The following is a 27,232-nucleotide window of genomic DNA, read 5'->3' as shown; positions in this document are numbered from 1 at the left end:
CGATAATGTCGACAATTTACATACATTGAATTTCGTTAATTTTCTTAAAACTGGTCCTCTTGGCTCATTTGTGACAGGTCTTGGCTTTTCTTGACTAGCAAATTAGAAGATTCTGGAACACAGACATGGGGTCTGTTATGTGTCCCTCCTTCCTTGTCCGCAGAATACCATCAGGCAAATAGTAGGAGCTCAATAAAAATGGGCTCAATTTCTCACATACATATTTTTGGGGGGTGAAATTTTGCGATAATCTTTAATGTGGGGGTTATTGAGCTAAGATTATTTTATCCTGCAAAAATCTGACTACGGACATGTTCTCTTTCTCTCCCCCTGGAAGCAGGAAGACGGTGGCTAAGCCATCGTGGGTGGTGTTGGTAGAAGTGGTAAGAGGAGACCACCAGGCTCAGACATGTGGCCTCGTGGAGACATGATTTTCGGGAGGATCACTGGCAAGGATGTCCAGCCAAAATAAGTTTTTTTTAAGTTTACTTACTTATTTTCAGAGAGAGTGAGAGAGAGCAAGCGAGCAGGGGAAGGGTGGAGAGAATCCTAAGCAGGCTCCACACTGCCAGCACGGAGCAAGACGTGGGGCTGGGACTCAACAGCCGTGAGCTCACGACCCGAGCTGAAACACCAGGAGTCGGGTGGCTTAACCTTCCAGCCAAAATTTTTTTTGAGGATGGCTGGTATCTTGGTTTCTATGACATTTCCCCTCAAGCATCAACATATATTCTGGTGATACCCAAGGAACATATATTCCAAATACCTGTGGCAGAAGATGATGAAAACCTTAGGGGCGCCTGGGTGGCTCATTCGGTTGAGCATCTGACTTCGGCTCAGGTCATGATCTAACGGTTAGTGGGTTCCAGCTCTGCGTCGGGCTCTGTGCTGGCAGCTCAGAGCCTGGAGCCTGTCTTCGGATTCTGTGTCTCCCTCTCTCTCTGACCCTCCCCTGCTCACGCTGTTTCTCTCTCTCTCAAAAATAAGTAAAACATTAAAAAAAGAAAGAAAACCTTGGACATTTGATGGTTGTTGGCAAGAGATGTGCTGCTGATACGGGCCTGGTTATGGGATGGTGGCCAGTGAAGGCTGAGTTTGGGGTTTGGTCTGTCGGTCACGTTCACCTGCCTGTTTTCAGAGCTGTGCAGATGCACTGGCTTCCTGGCCTAGCGTGCTTTACGGATACTGTTCTCTTCCCTTGGCAACGGTCATGTTCTAATATGTTAGACAGTACACTTACGCTCGTCTGTGAATGGAGAGGTTGAAGAAATGATTTTTAAAAACCGCATACATTATGAAAGACATTGTTGCATAGTTTGCTATAAAACCAAAAACCAACACCCTTACCCCAAACAGTCAAAGATAAGACTACCAGCTTGAAAACTCCAGAGATTTTTTTTTCTGATGAGAAAATTTGATCGTATTACTCCTTTGATCAACGTTGGTGATGGTTTCTTACTGCCCACAGACAAATAAAATCAAAACCCATTTGCATTGCACATTCACTTCCTTATGACTGGCACTTTCCCTAGCTCTTCTGCCACAACGCAGAATTACATTGTAGGCCCCAGAATTTTCAGGGCTCCTTTGATATCTTTGAGCCTCATAGGGCCCCCAAAGGCCTGTGAATTTGCCTGTTCTCACAGGATATGACCTCACAGGTCACATAGGAGCCCAGTTCCTCTATCAACCAGACCAGGTACATCCGATCAGCCCCTCAACCTAATGGGTTTCCCCTCCCTGTCAGTCTTGGAAGCTGATAAGCCAATCCATCTTTTGGAGGGAACCAGGGGCCACTGTACCCCCTGGTTACTAGGAAGCTTACCTCCCACAGCCCTTGCTGGCTCACTCTGTTTGAGACTGTAGACCGAGAGACCGTGCATGGGATGTGGTGCCCTCCTCCTCCAGGCCGTGAGTACATGTGACCAGCAGACAGCTACCAATGTCATCCGTCCAGTGTTGAGCAAGGAATATCCGGCCATCTGGGATACTGCTTAGGGCAGACCGCCTTCACCTACAGCGTGAATGGGACTCTGAATACGGCCACTTTTCTCCTCAAATCCTCCTCCTGCAATCTCTCTCACCTCCACACTCCATCGCACTGAATGTTTTATAGGTCTTTAGAAACCCTTAACTGTTATGCCTCCTCGTACTTGTTTTTGTTTTGTTTTGTTTTGTTTTTCCTATCTGGAAGCTTCTTCTTGGCTGCCTGCTAAGCTCTTACTCATTCAGGTTGGGACTCAACATCTGCCACCTTTCCCGAATTGGGTCATTACCAGCGCAAAGGTAATGCAGCAAATCTAATTTACTTGTTTTTCACAGATCTCGGTAGTCACAGTGATGACCCTTTGTCAAACTCTGAGAACGGAAGTACTGGAATGTTCAGTTACTAGGTAATGATGTTATTCTATGTACCTGAAGCGGTGGATCACTATGAAGCAGGTTGTCAGGTTATTTGAAGTAAACTTGGAAATTCCTGACGCGTAGCTGGTGTCAGGCAGGTGTGGAGGTCGGTGATTGGCTCCCTTCCAGAACTTGGGCTCCAATACTCACTCAAGTGGACTTTGCTTGGCAACCAGAGTTCACTAGGGACTGTAGTTCGCAACTGGAGACAAGAATATCCGTATTGTTTTTGAAGATGGAGGCCAAGAAAGACTTCTCGTCTTTGCTCTTTGTATCTTTCCCCTCCTGTGTCTGCACTCTTCCCTTTGCTGTGATAAAATCTTAACTGTGAGAATATGTTGAGTCGTGTGAGTCCTTCTAGCAAATCACCCAACTGGCAGGTGACCATGGGGCTATCAAAAACCCTCATTTTTCCTTCTTCCACTGTACTTTGTGCATAATCTCTTAAAAGAAATATCTTATTGTACTATACATACTTATATACTTGTTGAAAAGCACGTCTAGACTGTAGGTTACTTAAATACTTAATGTGTAGCACGGTGTCACACAAATATCTGAATAGGGATCTTTTCTAAGAGAAATATAAAACATACACTTTACAAATGAGCACAGAGAGCACTTCTGTTGGAGACTGTAAAGGGCGGTAGGCGGTAGAGACACATTTACCAGCACCAACCACATAAGTGGTTTTCTCAAGTCACAGCTCAGTCGTGGCCACCAAAACTTTGCACTCTGTCTCAAACTGTTACATATTTATTCTAAAGATTCAGACTCTGGTCGTTGCAAAGTTTTGGCCCTGGGACGGCCCAGCAGATCAGTCTATGGCTTTAGCCACGCGGCCACAGCTCACTAACAATTAGTGCTTTCTGAATAACGTTTAGAAGGAAAGAAAACGCCTTCTCTCGGCTTCCAACCCTGCCCTCACTCCTACACTCAGCTTATTTTAGCGTTTTTCCCAGCTTCACAGGGCAATGGGGCAGTCATGATCATTTTGGCAACCACTAGAAATATAGTTTATGGTGGGAGAACATCTTCGTTAATGATACTTGAGTGTCCATGACGGCCGGTCTATTCATCTCTGGAGAATATCAAGTTTCACCGTTATTTTCAGGAAATAAGTTTCACCCCAGAATGAAGCAAAACAACAGGCTCTATTTTCTTTCCGTATTGGGAAACGAAGCTATAGAATTTTAACTATAAGCCTGTAAGGAAAAAAAGCAGATAGCAGAGGATGGTTTCGATCCATCGACCTCTGGGTTATGGGCCCAGCACGCTTCCGCTGCGCCACTCTGCTCCCTGGCAAAGCGTGCTTCCGAGTGACACTCTTAACTGTGTTCAGAGGCGATTACGGACACTGGAAAAACCTCGAAAAATCGAGGTCGCCGATTCAACACCTCGGCGACCATAAACTGTCAGTCCTCTTCGGGATACTGTCGCTACCACCAGGGCCAGCGACGGACACATTAACCCACTGTTGGAGTTCCGGAGGCAGGGGGAGGGGTGCCAGGGTAGTCGGTGAAGATTAGGAGCCGCACTAAACCGGGAGGGCGGGCTTCGCCCGGCAGGCGAGAGTCCGCTTCGGGTCGCTAAGCAGGCGCGCGGCGGCCATCGGGAGGACGCCCCTCGGGCTCGGTGCGCGGGTGACGACCGCCACGGGAGGCCTGGCGGCCGGCTCGGGCGCGAAGGGCCGGCCCGCGGGCGCAGGAGCGCCGGGGGCGCGCAGGCCGACGCGAGCGCCTGAGATCAGCCAAGGCTCCCCACACAGCAAAAACAGACGAGGGCGCTCGCGTCTCTAGCGCGACGCACCTGAGAAGCCCCCAGCTGCCCACACAGGACCCCAGGACCCCCGCCGCCTCGCGGAGCCCGCGCTCCGGAAGTCCCGTCTCGGGCCCTGCCTCCAGTGACGTCACTCCAGCCGCCGTGAGGGGCGGGGCCGGGCCACGGCCGTTCCCGCGCGCGCGCTTCCAGTCCTCAATTAGGTCCGCAATCGGCATATATAAGGAGATTGTTCCAACCGCTTCCACGCTTTCTTCGGGAGCTCTCTCGGCGGTGCTGTCATGTCCGGCCGCGGCAAGGGCGGGAAGGGCCTGGGCAAGGGCGGCGCCAAGCGCCACCGCAAGGTGCTGCGCGACAACATCCAGGGCATCACGAAGCCCGCCATCCGGCGGCTGGCCCGGCGCGGCGGCGTCAAGCGCATCTCCGGCCTCATCTACGAGGAGACGCGCGGGGTGCTCAAGGTGTTCCTGGAGAACGTGATCCGGGACGCCGTCACCTACACGGAGCACGCCAAGCGCAAGACGGTCACGGCCATGGACGTGGTCTACGCGCTCAAGCGCCAGGGCCGCACCCTCTACGGCTTCGGGGGCTGAGCGCCCGCGACCTGGTACCTCCGCATCACAAAAAGGCCCTTTTCAGGGCCGCCCACACCTCATGAAAGACTGTAACTTTCAGTTCCTGTTTAAGAACTTTCTACCTGAGGGTCCAGGTTCAAGTTTGTGGGAGTTACGGTCTCAGGTCTGTCGTGCTCTTAACCTGATGGCTTTATGACGTTGGGACATGGTTAAACTGTCCGTGGCTCTGCAGCGGCTGGGATTAAGCCTCGGGGAATCCATCGTTTCCTGGTGACCGACAGGGTCACGTGGCACCGTCGGCTCTACCAGGGAGCTTCCTTTGTTCTCGAGCACTTCCGAGTTAGAAGTCGCGTGGGTTTGGCTACCGAATGCTAGAAGGGATTCCCACCGGGGAGGGAGCGGACGCGCCTTTCCGGCCGGGTTCCCGTATCCAAGATGGCGGGCGCCGCGGCGGGTGGGCGGCTGCGGAACAAAGACCGGTTCCCGCCGCCGCCGGCCCCGCCCCGCCCCTGGGCTGAGCCGCGCTCGGCCCCGCCCCTCTGCCCCGCCCCCGCCCCGCTCGGCCCCGCCCCCTCCGGCTCCGGCCCCGCCCCCCCGGCCCCGCCCGGCCCCTGGGCTGAGCCGCGATCGGCCCGCGGGCTCTGCGGCCGGGAAGGTCCGGGGGCTGTGGGCTGGGCCAGTAGGCGTAGATCTGGCAAGGTGTGCGTGGCCCAGCGCGCATTTTCCGATGTATTATGAAAACCTCACGTAGTTACGGATGTTACTTAGTGGTCAATATGGAAACGTCACCTAACCTTAAGGAGCCGTGGTAGCATTTTTAAAAGTATATATAAGCATCAGGATATTTCACCCCCAAATTACTAAGTGTAGGGGAGGAAGTGATGAGGGAGCTTCGACAAGCTGATGGCAAAATACAGGCGCCTCCCCTCCCCCAGGTGGGATCTGTGTGATATTCCTCGGGCACTCCTGGCCACCCAAGAACAAAGGAAAGGGATGTAAGCGCTTCCGATGGTGATGGGGGAAAGTAAAGCAAGTGAAAAATTTAATTCTCTTCCTGTCTACAGCCATGGACAAGTCCTTGAAACCAGCAGAGTGACCTCCCTCTGGGAGCTCAGCTGCCTGGATGATGACACTTTGCAGGGGACAAAAGAATCTTGGCCTAACACTATCCTGACCAACCCGGCCCCCAGCCCAGAACCTGTAAGGCTGCTTTAACACACAAAAATTCCTTTGGAAGCTTCCTTTATCTCAGCTGCCTCAACGTATATACTGACAATCATACTCCAAACTTGTGGCCCCTGATACACATCTGGAGGGTCTCATGACTGACGTTTTACTAAACCGTAATGAATGGCGTTTCTCTAGCAACAGCTAGCCCCTCAAGGTCCTGAAAACCTTGCTTCCAAAATTCCTTAGCGATTTACTCTATCCCTGACCCCCCTCCCAACCTAAGGCTATATAAGCAGTTCCCCATCAGGTCAGCTCTTCCTGCCCACGGTCCTGTCTGTCCCCGTGCTCTAATAAAATCACCTTTTTGCACCAAAGACCTCTTAAGAATTCTTTTTTGGCCGTTGGCTCTGGACCACCTCACCGTCACCCCAAAACGTCATCAGAAATATTTCACTTCCTTCAGGGTCTTCCAGCTGGACTAAACTTTATAGGAGACATTACCAGGAGGAAAGAAAAAAACATCCAAATGTTTTATTACCTGTGTCCAGAGGGCCAATAAGAAATTTGAGGCCCAGGGGCGCCTGGGTGGCTTAGTCGGTTAAGCGTCCGACTTTCGCTTAGGTCATGATCTCGCGGTTCGTGGGTTCGAGCCCCGCGTCGGGCTCTGTGCTGACTGCCAGCTCAGAGCCTGGAGCCCGTTTGAGAGTCTGTGACTCCCTCTCTCTCTGACCCTCCCCTGCTCACGCTGTCTCTCTCTCTCTCTCCTAGAAATAAAACATTTAAAAATTAAAAAAAACAAAAAAAGAAATTTGAGGCCCAAACAAATGAATAAAGCAGGCAGTTTTTAATACCTTCTAGATAGAGAAAATGGATTTGTGAAGAGTGGGCAGGATTAAAAACACATGTTTGAGGGGCACCTGGGTGGCTGTCAGTTAAGCGTCGACTTCAGATCAGGTCATGATCTCCCAGTTCATGGGTTCCAGCCCCGCATTGGGTTCTTCCTGACAGCTCAGAGCCTGGAGCCTGTTTCAGATTCTTTTTATTTATTTATTTATTTAATTTTTCTGAGAGAGAGAGAGAGAAAGTGAGCAGGGGAGGGCCAGAGAGAGAGGGAGACAGAGAGAGGGAGACAGAGAATTCCAAGCAGGCTCCAGGCTCTGAGCTAGCTGTCAGTACAGAGCCCACTGCAGGGCTCAAACCCACAAACCATGAGATGACCTGAGCCAAAGTTGGCGCTTAACTGACTGAGCCACCCAGGCTCCCCTCAGATTCTGTTGTCTCCCTCCCTCTCTCACTGCCCTTCCCCCTCTCACACTCTGTCTCTCTGTCTCAAAAATAAATAAACCACCAAAAAAAAAAAAAAAACCCAAAAAAAACCAAACACATGTTTGGGAGCTTTAATTAGGAATTCTAGGAGGAATTTGGGTTGAGGTAGCACATAAGTAAAATTAACCAGGATTGTTTCTACAGCTTTCTTGGCTTTAAGGTTCCTATTTCTGACGATGTCGTTTTACTTAGTCCAGTGAGGGGTTCCTTTTATTGGGAGATTTATTTCATTTCGAGGGGACAGAGGAGGGTCTAAGTGTCCTTGCATGTGCTGTTTCCCACGTAGCTTCCATTCAAAATAATACGCCGTTGTAAAGTTGGGTCTAGTGGCCCTTGGCCCTTTTCTTAGCTGGTGAATGTAGGGTATGAGAGAATAGGAACATTCTTGGCAAATCTCAGTGATTTTAACCACTGCATCCAGGATGGTAATGCCAGTTGCTCAAACGGATATGGATATGGAAGTAACACGTTTTGGGGAGCATCACAGGGTCAGCTGTGGACATGCAGAATTCGGGATGCCTATTACATATCTAAAAGGAAAGTAGACCCTGTACAGCTGGACATATGAATCTGCAGTTCAGGGATGAGGTCTGGGCTGGAAACATTATTGGGAGTTGTCAGAGTATAACTGCCATGATGCTATGAGAGTGAAAAAGCCACGTGGGAAGATGAGCTCTCTTAGGAAAGAGGGTTGGTAATGAAGAGAAGCAGTTCAAGAACTGAGCCGTAGGTCAGATAAGTAAGGAGTGTTTGGTCTGTATTCATGATATGTGGATATGTCACTGATGGTTTTACAAGTGCTTCTGTAAGTCTGCCTTTCTCCTGTGAGTCTCAGAACAAGCAGAATAAATATTCTTGTATTACAGATGGGGAAAGGTGCCCTCAGCCATGAGTATGCCATAACAGTGGGGCCCTCACTCAAATAATCTGTTGAAGTAAGAACCATGAGAGATCACTCTGGAGATCCACCGGTACATCTAGGCACCCTTCTTAAAATGCACCCACCTTCCGCATATATTTTGCATGCAATTCCAGGGAGTTCTCAGGCTTCCTGAAGCCTGTTTGTGGATGCCATCAGAGCTCTGTGTCGGACGCTGCCTTTTCTCTTCCCTTACCTTCACCAGCTCCTGATCTGAGAAGTGGACCCTGAGGACACACATCTCTGGTTCTGTGGGATTTGTGTTCCTCGATTGTTGTGGAGATGCTGTCTACACAATAATGTAGAAGTTAAGTCATCAGCCCAGAGACTTCCCTTGAACTTCAGACTCAGAGTCCCAGCGACCCACCTGACTTCTCTACTTGGAGGCCCATTAATATCCATCTCCAATTCCGTCCTCACCACCACGAGAACAGCCTCTGTCATCCACATCTTGAATTTGGAAAATGGCGAGTCCGACCTTTCAGCTGGAGTTGTTTTCGATTCTCCAGCCCATAATTCGTCCTGTCAGCTGTACCTGGAAGACACAGCAAGAAGGCGAGCATTTCCCTTCCCGGCTCTTTCCCGTTGCTGCTGCTCTGGCCCAGCGGCCTCACGCCCACCTCTAGTCCTACAGCCCCTTCGGCCTCTGCTTCTGCTTCTGCTCTCCTGTAGTTCACGCAGCAGCCAGAGGGATTGTACTGAAGTGTAAATCACATCAAGTCACTTCTTGATGAAACCCTCCAATGGCTCTCATTTCACTTAAAGTGAAAGTCAAAGTCTTTTAAGTGGCCTACAAGCCTTACTGGCCCTTGTTACCTCCAATCTGTCTACACCCCCTCTCCTTCTTAGCCCAGTAACACTGGCCCTGGAACTTTCTCAAACAGGCCAAGTACACAGATCTTTCAAAGACTCTTCCATCTCCCTGGGCCTCTCAGCTCCCAGATCTTTGGAGGCATCGCCTCTCACTTTCTTCACTTTTTTATTCAAATATCCTTTCAGGGAGGCTGTCTGTGATGACAGTCCAGCCCCTGAGCACCCCAGTCTGTTTTTATCTGCTTTTGAGAAGCTTGCAGTCTATTTGGAAAGTCAGCACACACTCCCATGAAATGCAAAGCAGAAATGCACACTGTCAAGGGTGTCCAAAGAGCATAACTCAAGTCTGCACTGGAAGACCTAAGTGGACGCTCACACAGGCTCATGCTCAGTTCAGGGGACCTGTCAGGGTGCGACGGGGATCTGGGCTTTACTCTGGACAACAGGGAACTCTGCAAAGTGGTTTCTCCTTTTGGTCTTCCCTACAGCTTGATTTTCTCATTGTGGAACAATTATCTTTTTCAAAACCCACTGTTGCTCTTAGCATATTGTATTTCAATGGCGCGTGGGTATATCTTTCCTTGTTAGAGTGAAAGTGCACTGAAACTCTCAAGTGCCTGGATAAGTAGATGGGAATGAAATGAAGATTAAACAAATTTACAGTTAATGAAACAAAAGACTTCAGGGTACATGAGGCGCCTGGGTGGCTTAGTTAAGCGTCCGACTTTCGCTTAGGTCATGATCTCGCGGTTCGTGGGTTTGAGCCCCGCGTCGGGCTCTGTGCTGACTGCCAGCTCAGAGCCTGGAGCCTATTTCAGAGTCTGTATCCTCCCCTCTCTCTGACCCTCCCCTGCTCACGCTGTCTCTCTCTCTCTCTCTCTCTCTCCTAGAAATAAATAATAATAAAAATATTTAAAAAATAAAAAAAAAAAGACTTCAGGGTACACAAGTAACCTTGCAGAAAGGGAAAATATTTCTAGAAGGATCCATTGAAATATAAGTTTTGTGTGTATCAACGGTGATTTTGGCAAAGTGCCCTGCTTTGTCCCCTGTGAGCATCTATAGACTTTTGGGGTCTCAGGGGTAATTTTTCTTTCTTATAAACAAAACCCAGTACAAGCAACATTCAATAGCTTAGGAGGCTTCTGTCGTTTTGTGGGAAGTGACGTGATTCCACCAATACAATTGTACATTTTACTTTATTAGCTTTGTGATTTATAATTCTCAATGTATACAAAGGAATATCTTAACTACATATACGAACTGGAAAGGATAATATGATGATGACCACATTAGAACCCAACTGCCAACTGGGTTACACAAATATTACCAACAAGTTGCTTTGATCTACTTTTGTCCTCCTTCTAAACCCCACCAAAGATAACCATGGTCTTGAATTCTGTCATTTTCTTGCCCTTTTTTCTTATCCTTTTAAAATCACACATGCGTTTAAATCTAAACAATATGTGGCTTTGTTGCTTAGTCTTTGTTATCAAAGAATGGCGTCTGTGGAAGAACGTCCTATCGTTCCAGACATCAGCAGCTCCGTCTGATGAGAGGATTTTATTTCCTGCCCCAGTGCCATTAGGCTTGCTCACGGGATTTGCTAGGGTCAGTGAATGTGAGTGAAAATGACATGTGCCAATCGGTAAGCCATTGCGTGGTCTGTCTCTGTTCCTTCATCATGGTTCTTAGGCTGACGACATGTGGACTCAAGCGGTAGCTGACCCAAAGTCAATAAACACGTGCAAAACATAAACCTTTCTTGTAGTAAGTTACTGGGATTTTGGGATTGTTTACCCAAAACAAATGGTTTGACACCGTTTTTATATCGCATCTGGTTTCTGGGAATTGCTTTATTCAGGGAACATTGATTTGCCAGGTTGTCACATGTGGCGAAAGCTCGTTTGCTTTCATGGCAATGTTAGATTGTGTGATCAGGCCTGATTCTGTCACAATTCACCTGTCTATCTGTTGGTTGACAGTTGCTTTGTTGGCTGCCTTAAGAAAATTATAGGAGGCTTTGTTGGAATACGAAAGATCAAGTACACTTTTCATCGTGTGGATTACTTCATAATATTCTGTTAACAATATTAATATGTGTGTGGGTTACTTGTAATAATAGAATATAAGGCTTAAAATATGTGGAAGTGAGAAGGAGATATACTTTCAGGGGAAATAGTCAAGAAATCTGCTTTAACCTGGGCCCCTTCTCTGATTCGCTGAGCTGATTCAGAGACACTGTTTTCAATTCTGAAACGAAGGGACTTAAGCAAATCAGCAGTTGCCAAATGCTCATCTATGGACAGTGTTGGTCCCGGCCACGTTTCTCTATTCTGTGTAAAAATGAGAAACAGAAGTTCAGTGTAGTAAGTTTTCCTTAATATTAAAACTTAATTAAATTTATTTGGTATAAAGGACCACATTTGTTTGGTATAAAGATTTCTTATTCTGAGGCTATCTGTATTCCCTTTGAGGATCGTTCTTTTCTGAAATGAGATTGATTGTCTTTGAAGTTCTTGGCCACAGCACAGCCATCTGTAGGGTGGCCCTGGCTTTCCGTCGTCTGGGAAGGATGGTGAGCAGCAATTCCGTGATTCTCTTCTAGCTTTAGAAGTGCAGCTGCTTTTTTCTGAAGACGATTCTTCATTCTGGCCAGACACTACAGGGAGATTAGGCAAAGAGAACAGGAGGCATGGGAACAAACAAGGAATAAAAAGTTACTAACAGCTCTCATGTGAGTTTCCAGTGTCCCTTCCTCATAATCCATCACCTCTTACTGTTAAATGAGGCACCCCTAGTTCAGGTGAGGTATGAGGAAATCCCTGGACAATCAGTCACCTGTTGCTTGTACTGGGGGGTAGGGGCAGGGAAGTCTCATGGTCACAGGCAGTAGGTTGTCCTTAAAAGAGTTCAGGGTAAAGAGATACTTTTAAGGAGGGGTGCAGACTATTAGAAGGGGTTTAGATGGGCAGACAAAGAACCCAACCTGGTGTCACATGGCTTTATACTTTTGTGGCTATCTGCCTTGTTCAAGGCCGTAGGACTCAGATCCTAATACGGGCACCTTTCCTACCACTTCATCCAGAAGCTTTAGCCAGAGCTAATATTTTGGATGACTTTCCTCTGTGCAGGTACTGTGCTAAATGCTCTGTGATCTTTTATTGATCATCAGCAATACCATGCAGTAGGTACTAATTATTAGTCCCATTTTAGAGGTAAGGAAATATTCACTTAAGTTTTAAGAAGTTTGCTCAAATTTAGCCTTGAAACAGGCTGCCAGGACTTACCCGTCTTAAGAGATTCCTCCTCACACCAGGCTTGTGTATTTCTTTTCATGAATACATTATTTTCAAATGTACTTAACAGTACCTTTGGAGAGCAAGTACTGAATGCCTTCATGGCACATGGGGCTTAGCAAATCTTCACAAGCCCAATACAAAACTGAGTCACTTATTTAATGCTCATGGAAATTTACCATGTAGGCATTTGTAGATAAAGATGTGAAGCTAGTAAGTAGGAAATGAGATTTTTGAGCTGTTTTACAGCACCAATGCTCATCCTTTCTCCTCTCTACCACAGTGCTCAGAAAAGTTAAATTTGCTTCCCATGTGATTCTTACCTTCCATATCCATAATGTATATTGCATATAGTAGCTATTGATGTAAGGGGCTGCTTAACCTTAATTCCTCAGGTCATTCACTTGTACACTGGGAGATTGTTTCATGGGTGATTATAGATGGAGATCATGCAAAGGACAAGTACAGACATGTAAATTCCTTTGAAAGCTTCTTCCTTAAAATGAAATCCTAGGTAATGAAGTAACTTTGGACAAGGCTATTCAGGACTCACGGAAGTTTAGGAAGAACTCTGGGACTCCCCCCACCTCCTGTTATCCAGTTTTAGGTAGTGTCTCCTTCACCCTCGTACGTTGAGCCAGGTAAAAAACGCTAGTGGAGAGAGCTCCTGACCTTGCCCAGAGGCAGTATTTAGCTACGTTACAATTTTTGGTGAATTCGTGGAATCGGGACAACGTAGGTTAGAGGACTGACTAGCAGATCCACTACCGGTTAGAAAGGCAGGCTGCAGAGGACACTTCGCTCCATTAAATGCCGCTGTGGTCACTCACAAGCCAACAGCAGATTACAAAAAGGTGGTTTTGTTTTTTCTCGAGTACTTCTCATGAGTTTGGGCCACTCGAAACTAGGACTCCAGCCAGGTTGTCCTACAAGTTACTGCCCCCAAGGTGGTGGGGAAAACAAAATAAAACCAAAGTCAGGAAAACGAAATTCTCGAGGTGGGGGCATCTCTAGGTCCCCTCCTTTCAGGAACTGCGAAAGTAGCCAAGCCAAATGCATCATAATCAAACTGTTGGGCCGCACACGCCCGGTTACTTCTGTCCTCGGACTCTAAGGTTATGAATACTCAAAAAATCAAAGGCTAAGTGCAACTAACCATTTTCACAAGTTTGGAAAGTTATAGCTCTTTTAAGTGGCAATATGGGTGGCTCTTAAAAGAGCCTGAAATCGCTGGTGTCGTTGTGGCCAACAAGTTTACTTGGAGCTGGTGTACTTGGTGACGGCCTTGGTGCCCTCGGACACGGCGTGCTTGGCCAGCTCGCCGGGCAGCAGCAGGCGCACGGCCGTCTGGATCTCCCGGGACGTGATGGTCGAGCGCTTGTTGTAATGCGCCAGGCGCGACGCCTCGCCCGCGATGCGCTCGAAGATGTCGTTGACGAACGAGTTCATGATGCCCATGGCCTTGGACGAGATGCCCGTGTCGGGGTGCACCTGCTTCAGCACCTTGTACACGTACACCGAGTAGCTCTCCTTGCGGCTGCGCTTGCGCTTCTTGCCGTCCTTCTTCTGCGCCTTGGTCACCGCCTTCTTGGAGCCCTTCTTCGGGGCTGGAGCGGATTTCGCAGGCTCAGGCATTGCGTCCAAACACTCCTAAGCAAACGCGAAGAAGATACGCCTACGAGCAAGCGACCTCTTTTTTATTTGGTGTGTATGCAAATTAGGGATTGCAGAATTACGATTTCTGATTGGCCTCTTAAGTATCTTAGCTGCTGATAAGCTCCTTCTTTATCCTAAACTCTCATTGGCTCTTCCCCATAGTTCCTCTATGAATACATTGACCTTTCTACCATAAACGTTTTATGTAAATTGGAAGCAGGTTTGTCTTGGATGTGCTTTTTTTGATTGGCTGGAATTTGTGTTCGGCCAATCGCATAGGCTGCTTTACCAAACCTCTGCAGACTATAATAGTCTAGCTTCTTTCTCCTTAAGCTCAGTTTTTCTTTTTCTCTCGTCGTACTTTTCTCTCGCCGTTATGTCCGGACGCGGGAAGCAGGGCGGCAAGGCGCGCGCCAAGGCCAAGACGCGCTCGTCGCGGGCCGGGCTGCAGTTCCCGGTGGGCCGCGTGCACCGCCTGCTGCGCAAGGGCAACTACGCCGAGCGGGTCGGGGCCGGCGCGCCCGTGTACCTGGCGGCCGTGCTCGAGTACCTGACGGCCGAGATCCTGGAGCTGGCGGGCAACGCGGCGCGCGACAACAAGAAGACGCGCATCATCCCGCGCCACCTGCAGCTGGCCATCCGCAACGACGAGGAGCTCAACAAGCTGCTGGGCCGCGTCACCATCGCGCAGGGCGGCGTCCTGCCCAACATCCAGGCCGTGCTGCTGCCCAAGAAGACCGAGAGCCACCACAAGGCCAAGGGCAAGTGAATCTATCTAAATCCCAGGACACAACTACAAACATTTCTAACCCAAAGGCTCTTTTCAGAGCCGTCCACAATTTCGCATAAAAAAGCTGGTAGCTCTAACAACGTTACTTTGTGTTAAGACGTTAATGACTACAGCTTCTGATTGCAGTTTGTTCGCTGGAAATTATTTTGGTTCGTGAATGGGGTCTGGGGAAACGGGACTTTCAAACAATAAGCCTAGTATCGCTGCGGAAGCCACTTAGAGCAGTGGGTTAATTGCTCATCCGGATAGGTGGACTCCCATGTTGCCTAGGCTGTGTGCTTAACAAGTTAAGACTTCACCAGTAATAGGGAAACAAAGCGCATAGTGAAACGAACCCTGTGGGAATGGTGTGCGGGGGTGGTAACCCGGGAGTGCATTTACAAACAGCATAACCACAGGACCGAAAATTGGAGTAGGCTGTTGCAATTCTGAACCGAAAGCAGCACTATTCTATTTGGCTACGACAAGAAACTCCAACATTTTGTTACGCACTGGTGATGTCCTGTTGTCTTCGTGACGAGGCGTCTTACCTGTGGTTTCCCAGAGTGGACATAGGAAGTGGCAGTCAAGGCCACTCAAGGGTCAGTTCAGTAAAAATAACCATCTGAAAAGAACAAAATATACATAAATCAGTTCTGGAAACGTAGTGCTCGGAGCCTCAGGCCCCGTTACGGAGGTCTCGTTCAGAACTGGCATCTTCCCCGACCTCCCAAGTGATTTCTTACAACTTAAGATGAATTGAACCACAATAAACAGAATGAACAAGCGCCTATGATCCCTGACTTTAACAAAGACTACCGGGGATTGGAATGAGGAATAAATCATCCAATCGGAGTCCGTTTTAATTCACCAATCACGTCTTTCACTCTAGCCAATGGTTTCGGTGCGCGGGACTTTTGAAAAATGCAAGACCAATCGAAATGTTTCTGAGTATATATAAAGGCAACGCCTTTGGCCTTTTCTGTCACTTTGGCTTTCTCCCTTCAGTTTCTTTGAGATGGCTCGCACGAAGCAGACGGCGCGCAAGTCGACGGGCGGCAAGGCCCCGCGCAAGCAGCTGGCCACCAAGGCGGCCCGCAAGAGCGCGCCGGCCACGGGCGGCGTCAAGAAGCCGCACCGCTACCGGCCCGGCACGGTGGCCCTGCGCGAGATCCGCCGCTACCAGAAGTCCACCGAGCTGCTCATCCGCAAGCTGCCGTTCCAGCGGCTGGTGCGCGAGATCGCGCAGGACTTCAAGACCGACCTGCGCTTCCAGAGCTCGGCCGTCATGGCGCTGCAGGAGGCGTGCGAGGCCTACCTCGTGGGGCTCTTCGAGGACACCAACCTGTGCGCCATCCACGCCAAGCGCGTCACCATCATGCCCAAGGACATCCAGCTGGCGCGCCGCATCCGCGGCGAGCGGGCCTAAAGCTTTCCCCATCATTGGTTCCAACCAACTCAAAGGCTCTTCTCAGAGCCACCCACTTTATCTGTAAAGTTGCTGTAACTTTGTTCATTTTAAGCAGTCTTGGTTTTAGTGGTATTGGAGACTTTGGTGTTTGCTTTGGGTGTTTGTTTTTAATTGTTTAGGTTGGTAGTTACCCTTAGTCGGCCGTGTTCTGCAAGAGCTCCCCTTATCCTCCTTAGGGTGTTCTAAACCCCTTAGTGAGCAGATAGGCGATTTGCAAAAGTCCGAAGATAGTCCTGGGAAGGGGGATTGGGATGTAAGTTCCGGAGCCTGGGGGTTAGGGGTGCTGTCTTGGCCGTGGTAGCTGCTATTAGGTGGTCTGCAAGGGTGAGTAACAAGGTTAATGGACACGTGGAAATTGGGGCCTTTACTACCAAAAAGTAAACTTGGGTGCTGGTGCCTGTGCATTTGCTGTGTACACCTTGGATGTAAGGAACAAGTTCCCACATGTTTCGGGCATTGCCAGTTTGGAAACCATTGCTGTGTGGATGTGTTTAGTTGTTTTCTTCATGTCTGAAACCTCATTTTGGTCAATTCCTATCCCTAGAGTCAAAAGCGAATGTTTTCATTTTCCTGTAAAAGGACTTTTTTTTTTTTAAATATACAGAACAGTGCAGGCTGATCGTTGACTAAAAGGATTAGATGCAGGATTTCTAATGAGCCTACTGGTCAGAGCCTATAACAGAGTCCGGATAGTTTCAACCATTTGTAGAGATGAAGATTTTCACACCCCACCTAGGCCTAGTCAGAATCTGCATTGTACCAAGTTCACCTCATGTGATTGTCACTAACACCAGTTCAAGCAGCCCATTTTATAAAATGATATTTTTGGTCTCATGAAGAAAGCTACCTGTGAACTCTCACCAGGAATAATCATTTGCAAACAGCATGTTTATCTTAAGAGTTACATGTTCTCCAAATCAGTAGCAAGGACCTGGTAAAATAGTTTGATTTAATAGAGATCAGTGATCTCAATATTGATTGCACATTAGGAGATCAGTGAACTCGGGGTGCCTGGGTGGCTCGGTTAAGCGTCCGACTTCGGCTCAGGTCATGATCTCACGGTTCGTGGGTTTGAGCCCTGCTTTGGGCTCTGTGCTGACAGCTCAGAGCCTGGAGCCTGTTCCAGATTCTGTATCTCTTCCCTCTCTCTGACCCTCCCCTGCTCACGCTGTCTCTCTCTCCCCCTCAGAAATAAATAAAACATTTAAAAAAAAATCAGTGATCTCAATATTGATTGCACATTACAGACAATTGGAGGTTTTGTAAAAAAAATAATAACTTTGCCTGGGGCCTAGTCAGTACCATTTTAGTTGTAGTCTGTGCAGGTGATCCTAGACAATGGTAATTATTAAAACTCAAATGCTGCCAACAAGAGGCTAGGATCAAGATGAGGTGCTACATAAATTCCAGTCTTGTGAGCAGCTCCTGTTTACCTTCTGACTCCGGGTTTAGCAAGCAATTATATCTATAGAATCAGGCTTGTAGCTTGCTTTCAGAGAGAGTATACTGCCTTTTTTTTTTTTTTTTTTAATAGAATAGATTATCTGGCTTGCTTGACACCTGTTAATCTCACTGCAATGAATCAAATAGTATCTGGCTTTTGTAGGAATTTCTGAGGATAGAGCTGATGTGAGTCCATGATGAGAGGGCGGCTTTGGTCAATTGATAATACCAGATTAAAAAAATGTTTGTTTCAGTTTATTTATTTAGTTTTAGAGACAGCGAGAGAGCTAGCACGAGTGGGGTATGGGGTAAGGGACAGAGAGATAGGGAGAGAGAATTCCAAGCAGGTTCTGTGCTGTCAGTGCAGAGCCCAATGAGGGGCTCATGAACCGCGAGATCATGACCTGAGTAGAGATCAAGAATCAGATTCTCAACTGACTGAACCACCCAGGCACCTCGACAATCCCAGATGTTAAGGGATACTACAGAGAGGAACATTCTGGACTTCCTGGCAGACAATCTGTGGATACGTCATACTGGGCACGAAGTGCTGTTTGGGTATTCACCTGGTCTTACTCCAAGGTCTTTGTTTATTAATCTTCTCACCCCTGTCTTTGCCCCATTCTTTTCATTTTTAAAACTTTTTTTATTATGTGACATTTCAGAATATATGAAAGTAGAAGTAACGGGTTGATAAACTCTGTATACCCTGTACCAGCTTCAACATATACATTTTATCTATACCTCTTCCACCCCCCTGCCTTGATCATTGCCAAGAAAATTGTATCATTTCCGCTCTCAATATTTAAAAGCACGTCTACCATTTTAAAGCCTAATTACGATGCCATGATGATTTCCCTAACAAACGTTTCTCAACATTGATGAATTTAAAAATGTATTTACTCCACCCACATATTTGTTTGGCATTTACAGTGTGCTAGGTGTTGTTCTGTGCATCGGGAATATACTCAGAACAAAACAGAATTCTCAGCCCTTGGGGAGTTTACATGTGTGTCTAGGAGGGACGGACAACAAACGAGATGAATAGCAGAGGTAGTACGGTAGACGGTAAGGAGAAAAATAAAGGTGGAATAAGGAGTGTCACGGGGAGTTGAAATTTAGATGAGACTTAAATTTGAAATTTAGTTGAAATTTAGGCCTATGAAGACTCCGATACAAGCATAGACTTGAACGCAGGGGAGAGGAGAGAGGAGGGGAGGGAGGCTGAGGGTGCTGGCTGTATCGAGTAGGCGGGGCACAGTAGGAGGAGATGAAGACAGAGATAGAAAGAAGCCAGATCGAGTAGGGGCTTGTAGACTTTAGCTCTAAGAGGCTAGGCCTTGGGAGGAGTTGAACATAGGAATTTCTGCCTGTTTCTCAGTTAAGCAGGTTCTGTTTTATACTTAGATACTCCAGTTGTTTTCCAGGACAGAAATTAGGGCACAGTTTTCTTTCTATCCAGAGCTTGCAAATAGAAGCTGACCTTTATTTAACATTTTTTTTTTTAATGTCTTTATTTATTTCTAGGAGAGAGAGAGAGAGAGCGTGAGCAGGGGAGGGTCAGAGAGAGAGGGAGACACAGACTCTGAAACAGGCTCCAGGCTCTGAGCTGGCAGTCAGCACAGAGCCCGACGCGGGGCTCGAACCCATGAACCGCGAGATCATGGCCTAAGCGAAAGTCGGACGCTTAACCGACTAAGCCACCCAGGCGCCCCTATTTAACATTTTATATTTAGGGAGAAAGGGGAAAATCTATGTAGGTTAGGGGTTAAATGCAATTCATACCCTGGTACTTCAGATTTACTAGTTTTAGGGCCACAGGCAAAATGTTTACCCTCAGGTAACAAACTCCATTTGTTTGAATTGCAAATTCATGATTACAGACACGATGTCTATGTCTGATGTCTTCGGGGACTAGGCTAGAGGCTCCTGTGTCAGGAACAGTGGCGAGCCACCCGCTGCATTTCACTGGGTAAGTCAGTCAGCACCAGTGTTTCTGGCTGGATCTACGCCCGCTGATGCCAGGTCCACACTCTGGGTGGCATCTCTGTCTCTGTTAGGTCATTTGCCAAATAGAGACGTTAACAATACCTGTCTTGGGAATTGTCTAGGTGGTAAAAGAGCCATGACTTCCTTAGTTCAAAAGTGTGCTTTGGTGCCTACATAGATCATTTCATTTAATCCACACAGTAACTCTGTGGGTTAGGGCCATTATTAGCCCAAATGCAACGATGAAGAACTTGAAGCCTAAGCGAGGTGAACTACTTCACACAGGTGCTCGTTTGGATAATTGAGTCATGGATTTTTATCTCTGGTGCTAGAGAATGGATGACCATTGTGTGTTACATGCATATTTTAATTTTACTTTATCTGAATATTCATCAAATACTTTTTGCGTGCTTACAGTTTTCCCTCCATTGTTGTTCGAGGTGCTGGAAATAGCAGCGAATAACATGAGTAAAGTTCCCTCAGGGTGGAGCTCACTGACATTGTCCTTGTCGTTGTGGGAGGCAGGAAATTAAAAAATAAACAAATGCAGTATTTGGATGAGTAAAGAGATTAAAGAGCTGAATAAACAGGCCAAGCAGATTAAAGAATGCCAGGGAGTGGGAGGGATGAGTGATGGAGGGTTGTAGTTTTAAATAGGGTGGGTGGGGAAGAGTTGCCCACTAACATGCCGCTGAGGCAGGCGTTTTTCATGTTTTTAAAAAGTATCACTCCAGGCTCCTGAGCACACAATTAGGATGGTGAATCGAAAGGCAAGGGCAGGAGTAGATGAATGTTAAACTCATGGAGGACTGCCAGCCCGATTCAAGGGGACTAATAATGGTGTGATAGTTTATTTAAAATGAAAAATGAGAGATTCTAGGTTCCAAATAATCATTGTCCTTATTTTTCAGATGAAAGAGTACAAACAAACTGAATGGTTCCACACAATGGCCAAGGTCACCCAGCTAGTGAATGAAGGCACAAATTTCAGCCCAGGTAGTGGCCTCGAACGCCTCCAATTTTCAGCACATCTTATCGGTCTTCTGTGGTTGCGTACATTATGATTTCCTCTATGAGACAATATTTCATGTCCTAGATAAGAGACCATGCCTGGTTCACCTGTGTGGTTTGACTGAATGATCGACAGTGACAGCGAGTGAGGCATTTCAGGCACGAGCAGCTTTGAGGAACATGTCACGGTACCTCCAAATGAGAGAGAGCAGAACTTTGTAGAACAAAAGGCGAGGACTGAATCTTCTAGGGGGTTCGATGCATAAAGAATGTTACCCTAGTGGTTATCTCTTCTGAGCGAGTTGAGAAAATCCACCCAGGTAAAAGACAGGACTGAAGGCAGGACTGAGGCAGGTAAGGCTGGAATTTGTGTACCAGGTGGCTGCGCTCGGAAGCTACAAGAAAGCCAGCGGGGGGTCGCTGGACTCCAAACTCAGCCTGAGCTTAGTCACTGGTTTTGAGTCTGACCCTGTTGGTCTCCCTCCATCTTCCAAGGTGTTTTCCGGAGCTCCCAAGCCCCGTGCTGATCGCACACCCTTCGACTGGGATTCCCAAGGGCCACGAGCCCTGTTCATCTCAAAAAGAAATTTGAGTACTAAACTTGTACCATTTTATTTTCTCCAAACCTGAAACAATTATTGCCAATATTTATTCGTTTGTGTCGTATCAGGAAGCTCCAGTGTCTTCCTGAGGTTGTAAGAACTCATCGGTTTCCTTCTTTTTATACCGTCTTTAGGTAAGAGTGGTGGCGGGGACAGCCACACAGTTGTTCCCTGAAATTGGCTTTCCTTGCTTATGTAGCAATGCCACTTCCCCGGCTTGCTTTGTAGCTCGTGTGGCCATCAAGTATTTTTGGCCAATGGTATATTAGCAAAGGCAGGCTTACACCATTCTCAGGATTTCAATAAACGGAAGGGAAGCCCCCTTCCTCTCCCTTCAGGACAGGATGCAAGCAAGATAGTTGTAGCTGGAGCAGACACCCTGGACTACAAGGTATAAGAATGACAGCTAGAAAACCAAGGTAGGAAGTTACCTTCATGTCTCCTTTTTTTTTTTTTTAATTTAAAAAAACTGTTTATTTATTTTTGAGAGAGAGAGAGAAAGAGTGCGAGTGGGGAGGGGCAGAACTTGAAGAGGGCTCCTGGCTCTGACCTCTGAGCTGCCAGCACAGAGCCTGACGCGGAGTTTGAACTCATGACCGGTAAGATCATGACCCGAGTGGAAATCAGACGCCCAACCAACTGAGCCACCAGGCGCCCCACCTTCACGCCTTCAAATATACTACCAGGCAGGCCATTTCTGGGGACACAGCCTCCCATACTGGCTGCCCGTGACATCCCAAGCAGCCCTGCCCTTTACCGGGTGTTTGTCTGCAGAAGGCAAATGGGGCTAAAGCGGAAGTCACCAGTGAGTGGCCAATTTAAGACTAACTACTGAATATTTCATAAATATTTTGTGTCTCACAAACACTAGCATTTCTCGCTTGTTTCATCTCTTTCCACTCCGTGGAGCACATGAGCTCTGCTCATTTTCTCCATGTATAACATGTCTTACAGGCAACACATTTACGATTTTTAGTTACTACAGCTTTTGTATTTTGTCTCCATCTCATAAAATTGCTTGCTTACCCATTAACACTTATACGTTTCTCACTTAGGAATTACCTGCTTAATATTTCTTATGAGTTTCAGCCATCCAGTTTGTTGGTCTTGTGCCAGTGTTCCATAGCAGAATTCTATAACAGAATCCTCCAGAATAGAGCTAACACGCATTATGTAAAGGGAGATGAGTTCTTTAAGGAGACCCCCCCATCCCAGGTCTGAGCTATCCACCTGTTCATGAGAGAGAAACTGACTCTATCTACTTGAACCAGTGACTATTTTAGGTTGTCTGTCACTCCCAAGGGTGTACATAAAAAAGTCCTTAAGAGGATTACTGGACAAGATCTAAGATAGCGTTCCTTTCTGCATTTCAGTAAGATCCTACGTACAAGTGCACACCTCTTGTACACAATGCCTGTGAACCAAAAGTGAGTCGTGGCCAGATGAAAAGTATAAATATATAGCCCCTGTTGTTAGCTCTAGTCCATAAACACAAACTGCATGTTTTTTCTGCATATTGATTCTTCTCTCCTTCTAGCCATCTCTTCCCTTGCCATGGTCTTACTCAGGATTGAATCCATTCCATTTTGGCAGTGCTGAAGTGACCTTCAGAAAGAGGTTTGCCCTTTATGTTAGTCTGTGAGATTCCTATTTAAACGACCATTTTAGACTCGGCGCCCTGTGTGGTCAAAGATTATTTCTATCCTGCACAATGCGCTCTTCGCCAAGTACCTGTTACTTTCTGAAGTTCGCTTTCTGAGGCTCTCAATACATGAACAAATAAACTCAGAGTCCCAGTCCTTCCATTCAGCACGTCATTTAGGGAAGAAAGTTAGACACACTCAGATCTGTGACCCTAGAACGCTGTGCACTAACCACCTGCCTTGGTTCATACTCCCTGATCCACCAGAGAAATGTCTAGGAGGGTGGACTTATCAACAGTGAGGACAGTAACTGAAGGACTCAGGTTGACATTAGTCTCAAGGTGTTTTGTAAACATACGGCTGACATTGTATTCTGTTAAGGACTCCTATCAAGCTTCTTAAGGGAGGATGGCTTCTGTGGGGGCTCCCAAACACATTACCATAAAATAAGAGGCATTGTCTCCTTCCTCTTAGAAATCCTGTTTACACTTTTTCAAAGCCTGAAATGCCTCAATCACTTGCAGAGTAACAGCTTAAATTTGGAGTTATTCTTCAATAGTTATCTATCCTTTAAGTTCAGTGAAGTCTCCCAACCCCTTCCAGTTACTAGAAATTTAGCTTCTCACGCTATCAGGTGTACCTGAACAATGACTCAGACTCACCAAACACAATATGCTCTCTAGACAGGCTTGTCTATAAAGGATGCCAACATGTAGAACTCGACCAGGACTACCCAAGATTTCTCAGCTACAAGCCCTGACAAAAGCTCTGCCAAGTTAACTTCATTTTCTGAAGCTCTTAAGTTATGCAGCCGAATGCTTTGTTCTCAAAACAAGTTCTTCTGTTCTGTGCTTGCTAAAACCACCCATTTCAAGAACACAGGGTACGGAGAAAACAAGAATGGGAATGTTAAGATGGATAAGGATCTCAACTGCCACATAGTTCTTAACTAATACTATAATACAGTTCAGCATCAAGGCTCTTTATGTGAAAGGTTGAGTGGCTCTGAAAAGAGCCTTTGGGGTTGGGTAACAAGATGCTTACTTGGCAAGTTCACTTGGAGCTGGTGTACTTGGTGACGGCCTTGGTGCCCTCGGACACGGCGTGCTTGGCCAGCTCGCCGGGCAGCAGCAGGCGCACGGCCGTCTGGATCTCCCGGGACGTGATGGTCGAGCGCTTGTTGTAATGCGCCAGGCGCGACGCCTCGCCCGCGATGCGCTCGAAGATGTCTTTGACGAATGAGTTCATGATGCTTATGGCCTTGGACGAGATGCCTGTGTCGGGGTGCACCTGCTTCAGCACCTTGTACACGTACACCGAGTAGCTCTCCTTGCGGCTGCGCTTGCGCTTCTTGCCGTCCTTCTTCTGCGCCTTGGTCACCGCCTTCTTGGAGCCCTTCTTCGGGGCCGGAGCCGACTTGGCTGGTTCAGGCATGGTTCACAGACGTGTCAGAAAAGCCTGAAGACTGAAAACTGAGTGTAGCGCTGGCACACTTTTATATGGCTCGTATGCAAATAGTAGCTTAATCTATCTTAACTACTGATTGGAGCAAATCAACCAGTAGAAACATCTTATGTAAATAAGGTGATTTCTAATCTACTGTTTGATTGGCTGTGTGGAAGCAACTCTAAACTCTTTTCTCCATCATGAGAAAGTTTTCATTTTCAAAATTGCCAAAGTTTAATGTCTTGTCAGTAGTGCTTGTTTATGAGCCTTGTGTCTTACTAGATCCCGACCTAAAGAGACAAAAATCTGTCAGAAATGTATGACACCGTGTTCCTGGCAAATTGCAGTTGCCCGAGTACTAAATGCAATAAAGAGAGCCCAAAAATTAGCTAAGTCTTTAAATATTAAAAAAGCTATGCCATGGTATTACCAGTTTGGTTTGACAAAAGTTGGCCAAATTTAGGCTTTTTCGCGAATTTAACAATCGTCACCTTTCGACAGCGGTAAGATTTTTATGTTGCCTAGGAACAGTGTCTGGAAGTGATGCCAATGTTTGTTGGTGTGTTTGTATGGAATACGGTGCTTTCATTGCTACTATAAAACGTTTCTTCAAGGTCAGAAGCTTTGAGAAATGACAGGATGAAACTGAACGGGGCCCATCACGTCCAGACGGAGAGCTTCTGAAACCGCTCAGGAACTGCAGAGTTTTCATTTTCATCTCTTCCCAAACTCAATTCCAAACAAGAGGATTAAAACCAGTTAAGGTACCGCGAAACATTAAATAAAGATTGAATAAAAGACGGAGAACTCTAAGAAGATAAGCATATTTCGGTATTTCAAGGTTTTCTAAAGTGAGTCCTGGTAGCCAATCAGAAGGCTCTGCAAGTCACTTAATTCACGGCGCGGAATTTGAAGAATCGGACCAATCAGGAGGACCTTGCCTTTATAAATACGAGCCAGCACGAGAGCACTTCTGGTTGTAATCCGTGCTTGCGCTTCCTCGCCATGGCTCGCACGAAGCAGACGGCGCGCAAGTCGACGGGCGGCAAGGCCCCGCGCAAGCAGCTGGCCACCAAGGCGGCCCGCAAGAGCGCGCCGGCCACGGGCGGCGTCAAGAAGCCGCACCGCTACCGGCCCGGCACGGTGGCCCTGCGCGAGATCCGCCGCTACCAGAAGTCCACCGAGCTGCTCATCCGCAAGCTGCCGTTCCAGCGGCTGGTGCGCGAGATCGCGCAGGACTTCAAGACCGACCTGCGCTTCCAGAGCTCGGCCGTCATGGCGCTGCAGGAGGCGTGCGAGGCCTACCTCGTGGGGCTCTTCGAGGACACCAACCTGTGCGCCATCCACGCCAAGCGCGTCACCATCATGCCCAAGGACATCCAGCTGGCGCGCCGCATCCGCGGCGAGCGGGCGTAGACTGGATCTGGTTTCTATGCCAACCTTTAACCCAAAGGCTCTTTTCAGAGCCACTTTCAGTTTCAGTTTGAAGAGCTGTGACCTTGGTAGGAAGTCTTCGCTACGGTTCCCTCCTTGTCCCTCCCCCGTGTTGAAGGCCCACTATGCGCGGCGGCATTTGCCACTTGAACTGCATACCTGTGGTCCCTTGGTAGCGGGGTTGGCTGCGCAGCCCCTGCTCTTCCATCTGAACACGCTCCGAGCTTTTCGATCCTTTGTGCCGTGTGCGTTCTTTTGGCCTGTTGTGCAGTACCCTCCCTGGAGGCTGCTTGACGTGTGTTGGCTCCTTCCAGCCCTCGATAATGGGAGTGTAGCGAAACGACATAAAGCCGCCTTGGATTGGAGTATTTAGCTGAACTAGCAAGTAATGCAGCGGCAAGGTCTATATCCGGTCCTGAGATAGAACTTGGGAAGTTAGTGTCCGGTCAAAACCTGATTTGTAGCTGGCTAGGGGCCGACCCTTAGGGGCAGCAGTGGATGCAGTCAGACGGGCATATTAGGACTGCGTCCTGCCGGCCACGCAGGCGTTCGTTTCCCCCTTTCCTTCTGAAGCGTCTCGGGGTGGGGGGAGGGGAGTGTGTGAGAGCGCATGCGCACACTGATGTTCCCGAGCCCTGCTGAGGGGTGCGGAAGAGCAGTTTGGTGGCAGTCCGTTTATGTCTTTACTGTGCAATGCATCCTCCAGTAGGGATCATCGGCCGTTCTGTGCTGGTACCTACCCCAAACCTGGGTTCCTCAGCGTTCCCGAGTCCGCCTTGCAGCGGCTCTAGCCGCAGTGTGGGCAGCGGCCTGTCTGGGCGGGCTGGGCTGGGCGGGGCGCCACTGCACCACCCCTGGCGCCTGGGGTCGGAGCGAAGCACGTTCCGCCCCCCAGGGAATCGGCTTGTTGCAGCTCCTAACTGAAAACGAGGTTGTGCAGAATGGCTGCACCCTGTATTGAAACCATGGAGTCTCTAAGGCAGGACTCAGACCTTTCACAGGTGGTGGTGAATAACTAATCCTCAAAGAACCAGGGAGGCAACAGCTGCCAGTTTTGCTCAAACACACTCACAATCCTACGACGAGCCCGGGGCCCTGCAGGATCTGTACGTGCAGTCAAGTTGTACCGACATCAGCAATGCGAACTGGTAGCCTCCAGCCAGGGCTTACCCCCTGCTGTGGGGATTCGTAAAGGGCTTTCAGGAACCAAGCGAACAGCTCTGCGCGTCCGTGGGAACACAAGTCCACGGCAGGAGCCTCGGGACTGGGGTGCCAGCAGTTTATCCAACAAACAGTAGAGTCTCTTGTTGGAGTGAATCCTCGGATTCAGAACCCAGAAGTCAAATGTCAGAAACAACTGGAATTATGGCTCAGTGCAGTGATATTGAACCTGGAAGCAAACTTGTAAATGGTAATAGCAAGAGCATGGGATGGCTTTGTGACTATTGGAAGGGGTATTAGGCTCCCAGGTACCATAGCAGCACTTT

At 47.9% G+C, this 27,232-nt stretch overlaps 5 protein-coding genes and 1 non-coding gene across 6 annotated transcripts; 3 read left to right on the top strand and 3 right to left on the bottom strand.

Moving 5' to 3' along the window:
* Nucleotides 1-3,625: 3,625 nt before the first annotated feature.
* TRNAM-CAU lies at nucleotides 3,626-3,697 on the bottom strand. Its single transcript has one exon. It is a non-coding gene; the product is annotated as a tRNA-Met (tRNA).
* Nucleotides 3,698-4,445: 748 nt separating this feature from the next.
* LOC120248816 (histone H4) lies at nucleotides 4,446-6,286 on the top strand. Its single transcript, XM_039257299.1, has 2 exons — nucleotides 4,446-4,917; nucleotides 5,819-6,286. Exon 1 carries the CDS (start codon nucleotides 4,461-4,463, stop codon nucleotides 4,770-4,772), a length of 312 nt encoding a protein of 103 aa, XP_039113230.1. The 5' UTR covers nucleotides 4,446-4,460; the 3' UTR covers nucleotides 4,773-4,917; nucleotides 5,819-6,286.
* A 7,219-nt stretch (nucleotides 6,287-13,505) lies between these two features.
* Nucleotides 13,506-13,930, bottom strand: LOC120248808 (histone H2B type 1-C/E/F/G/I). Its single transcript, XM_039257289.1, has one exon. It carries the CDS (start codon nucleotides 13,914-13,916, stop codon nucleotides 13,536-13,538), a length of 381 nt encoding a protein of 126 aa, XP_039113220.1. The 5' UTR covers nucleotides 13,917-13,930; the 3' UTR covers nucleotides 13,506-13,535.
* A 368-nt stretch (nucleotides 13,931-14,298) lies between these two features.
* Nucleotides 14,299-14,799, top strand: LOC120248799 (histone H2A type 1-E). Its single transcript, XM_039257280.1, has one exon. The coding sequence runs from the start codon at nucleotides 14,314-14,316 to the stop codon at nucleotides 14,704-14,706; it is 393 nt and encodes a 130-aa protein (XP_039113211.1). The 5' UTR covers nucleotides 14,299-14,313; the 3' UTR covers nucleotides 14,707-14,799.
* Nucleotides 14,800-15,708: 909 nt separating this feature from the next.
* Nucleotides 15,709-25,789, top strand: LOC120248843. The gene is made up of 3 exons (XM_039257339.1): nucleotides 15,709-16,129; nucleotides 24,190-24,300; nucleotides 25,227-25,789. Exons 1-3 carry the CDS (start codon nucleotides 15,725-15,727, stop codon nucleotides 25,725-25,727), a joined length of 1,017 nt encoding a protein of 338 aa, XP_039113270.1. The 5' UTR covers nucleotides 15,709-15,724; the 3' UTR covers nucleotides 25,728-25,789.
* On the bottom strand, nucleotides 23,885-24,316 carry LOC120248812 (histone H2B type 1-C/E/F/G/I-like). Its single transcript, XM_039257294.1, has one exon. The coding sequence runs from the start codon at nucleotides 24,297-24,299 to the stop codon at nucleotides 23,919-23,921; it is 381 nt and encodes a 126-aa protein (XP_039113225.1). The 5' UTR covers nucleotides 24,300-24,316; the 3' UTR covers nucleotides 23,885-23,918.
* Nucleotides 25,790-27,232: the final 1,443 nt, after the last annotated feature.

Source organism: Hyaena hyaena, unplaced genomic scaffold (genome assembly GCF_003009895.1).
Source record: "Hyaena hyaena isolate Hyena2069 unplaced genomic scaffold, ASM300989v1 scaffold_614, whole genome shotgun sequence".
Classification (NCBI taxonomy): Eukaryota; Metazoa; Chordata; class Mammalia; order Carnivora; family Hyaenidae; genus Hyaena; species Hyaena hyaena.
Note: the sequence above shows the minus strand (reverse complement) of the source record. Positions and strands in the feature narration are given on the sequence as shown.

Bases quoted from the DNA above. Each gene is read 5' to 3' on its own strand.
- LOC120248816 (XM_039257299.1), top strand. From the start codon at position 4,461: ATGTCCGGCCGCGGCAAGGGCGGGAAGGGCCTGGGCAAGGGCGGCGCC.
- LOC120248808 (XM_039257289.1), bottom strand. From the start codon at position 13,916: ATGCCTGAGCCTGCGAAATCCGCTCCAGCCCCGAAGAAGGGCTCCAAG.
- LOC120248799 (XM_039257280.1), top strand. From the start codon at position 14,314: ATGTCCGGACGCGGGAAGCAGGGCGGCAAGGCGCGCGCCAAGGCCAAG.
- LOC120248843 (XM_039257339.1), top strand. From the start codon at position 15,725: ATGGCTCGCACGAAGCAGACGGCGCGCAAGTCGACGGGCGGCAAGGCC. The intron at 16,130-24,189 runs GCCTAAAGCTTT...TACACCGAGTAG, and splicing joins GCCGCATCCGCGGCGAGCGG to CTCTCCTTGCGGCTGCGCTT. The intron at 24,301-25,226 runs GTTCACAGACGT...CGGAATTTGAAG, and splicing joins ACTTGGCTGGTTCAGGCATG to AATCGGACCAATCAGGAGGA.
- LOC120248812 (XM_039257294.1), bottom strand. From the start codon at position 24,299: ATGCCTGAACCAGCCAAGTCGGCTCCGGCCCCGAAGAAGGGCTCCAAG.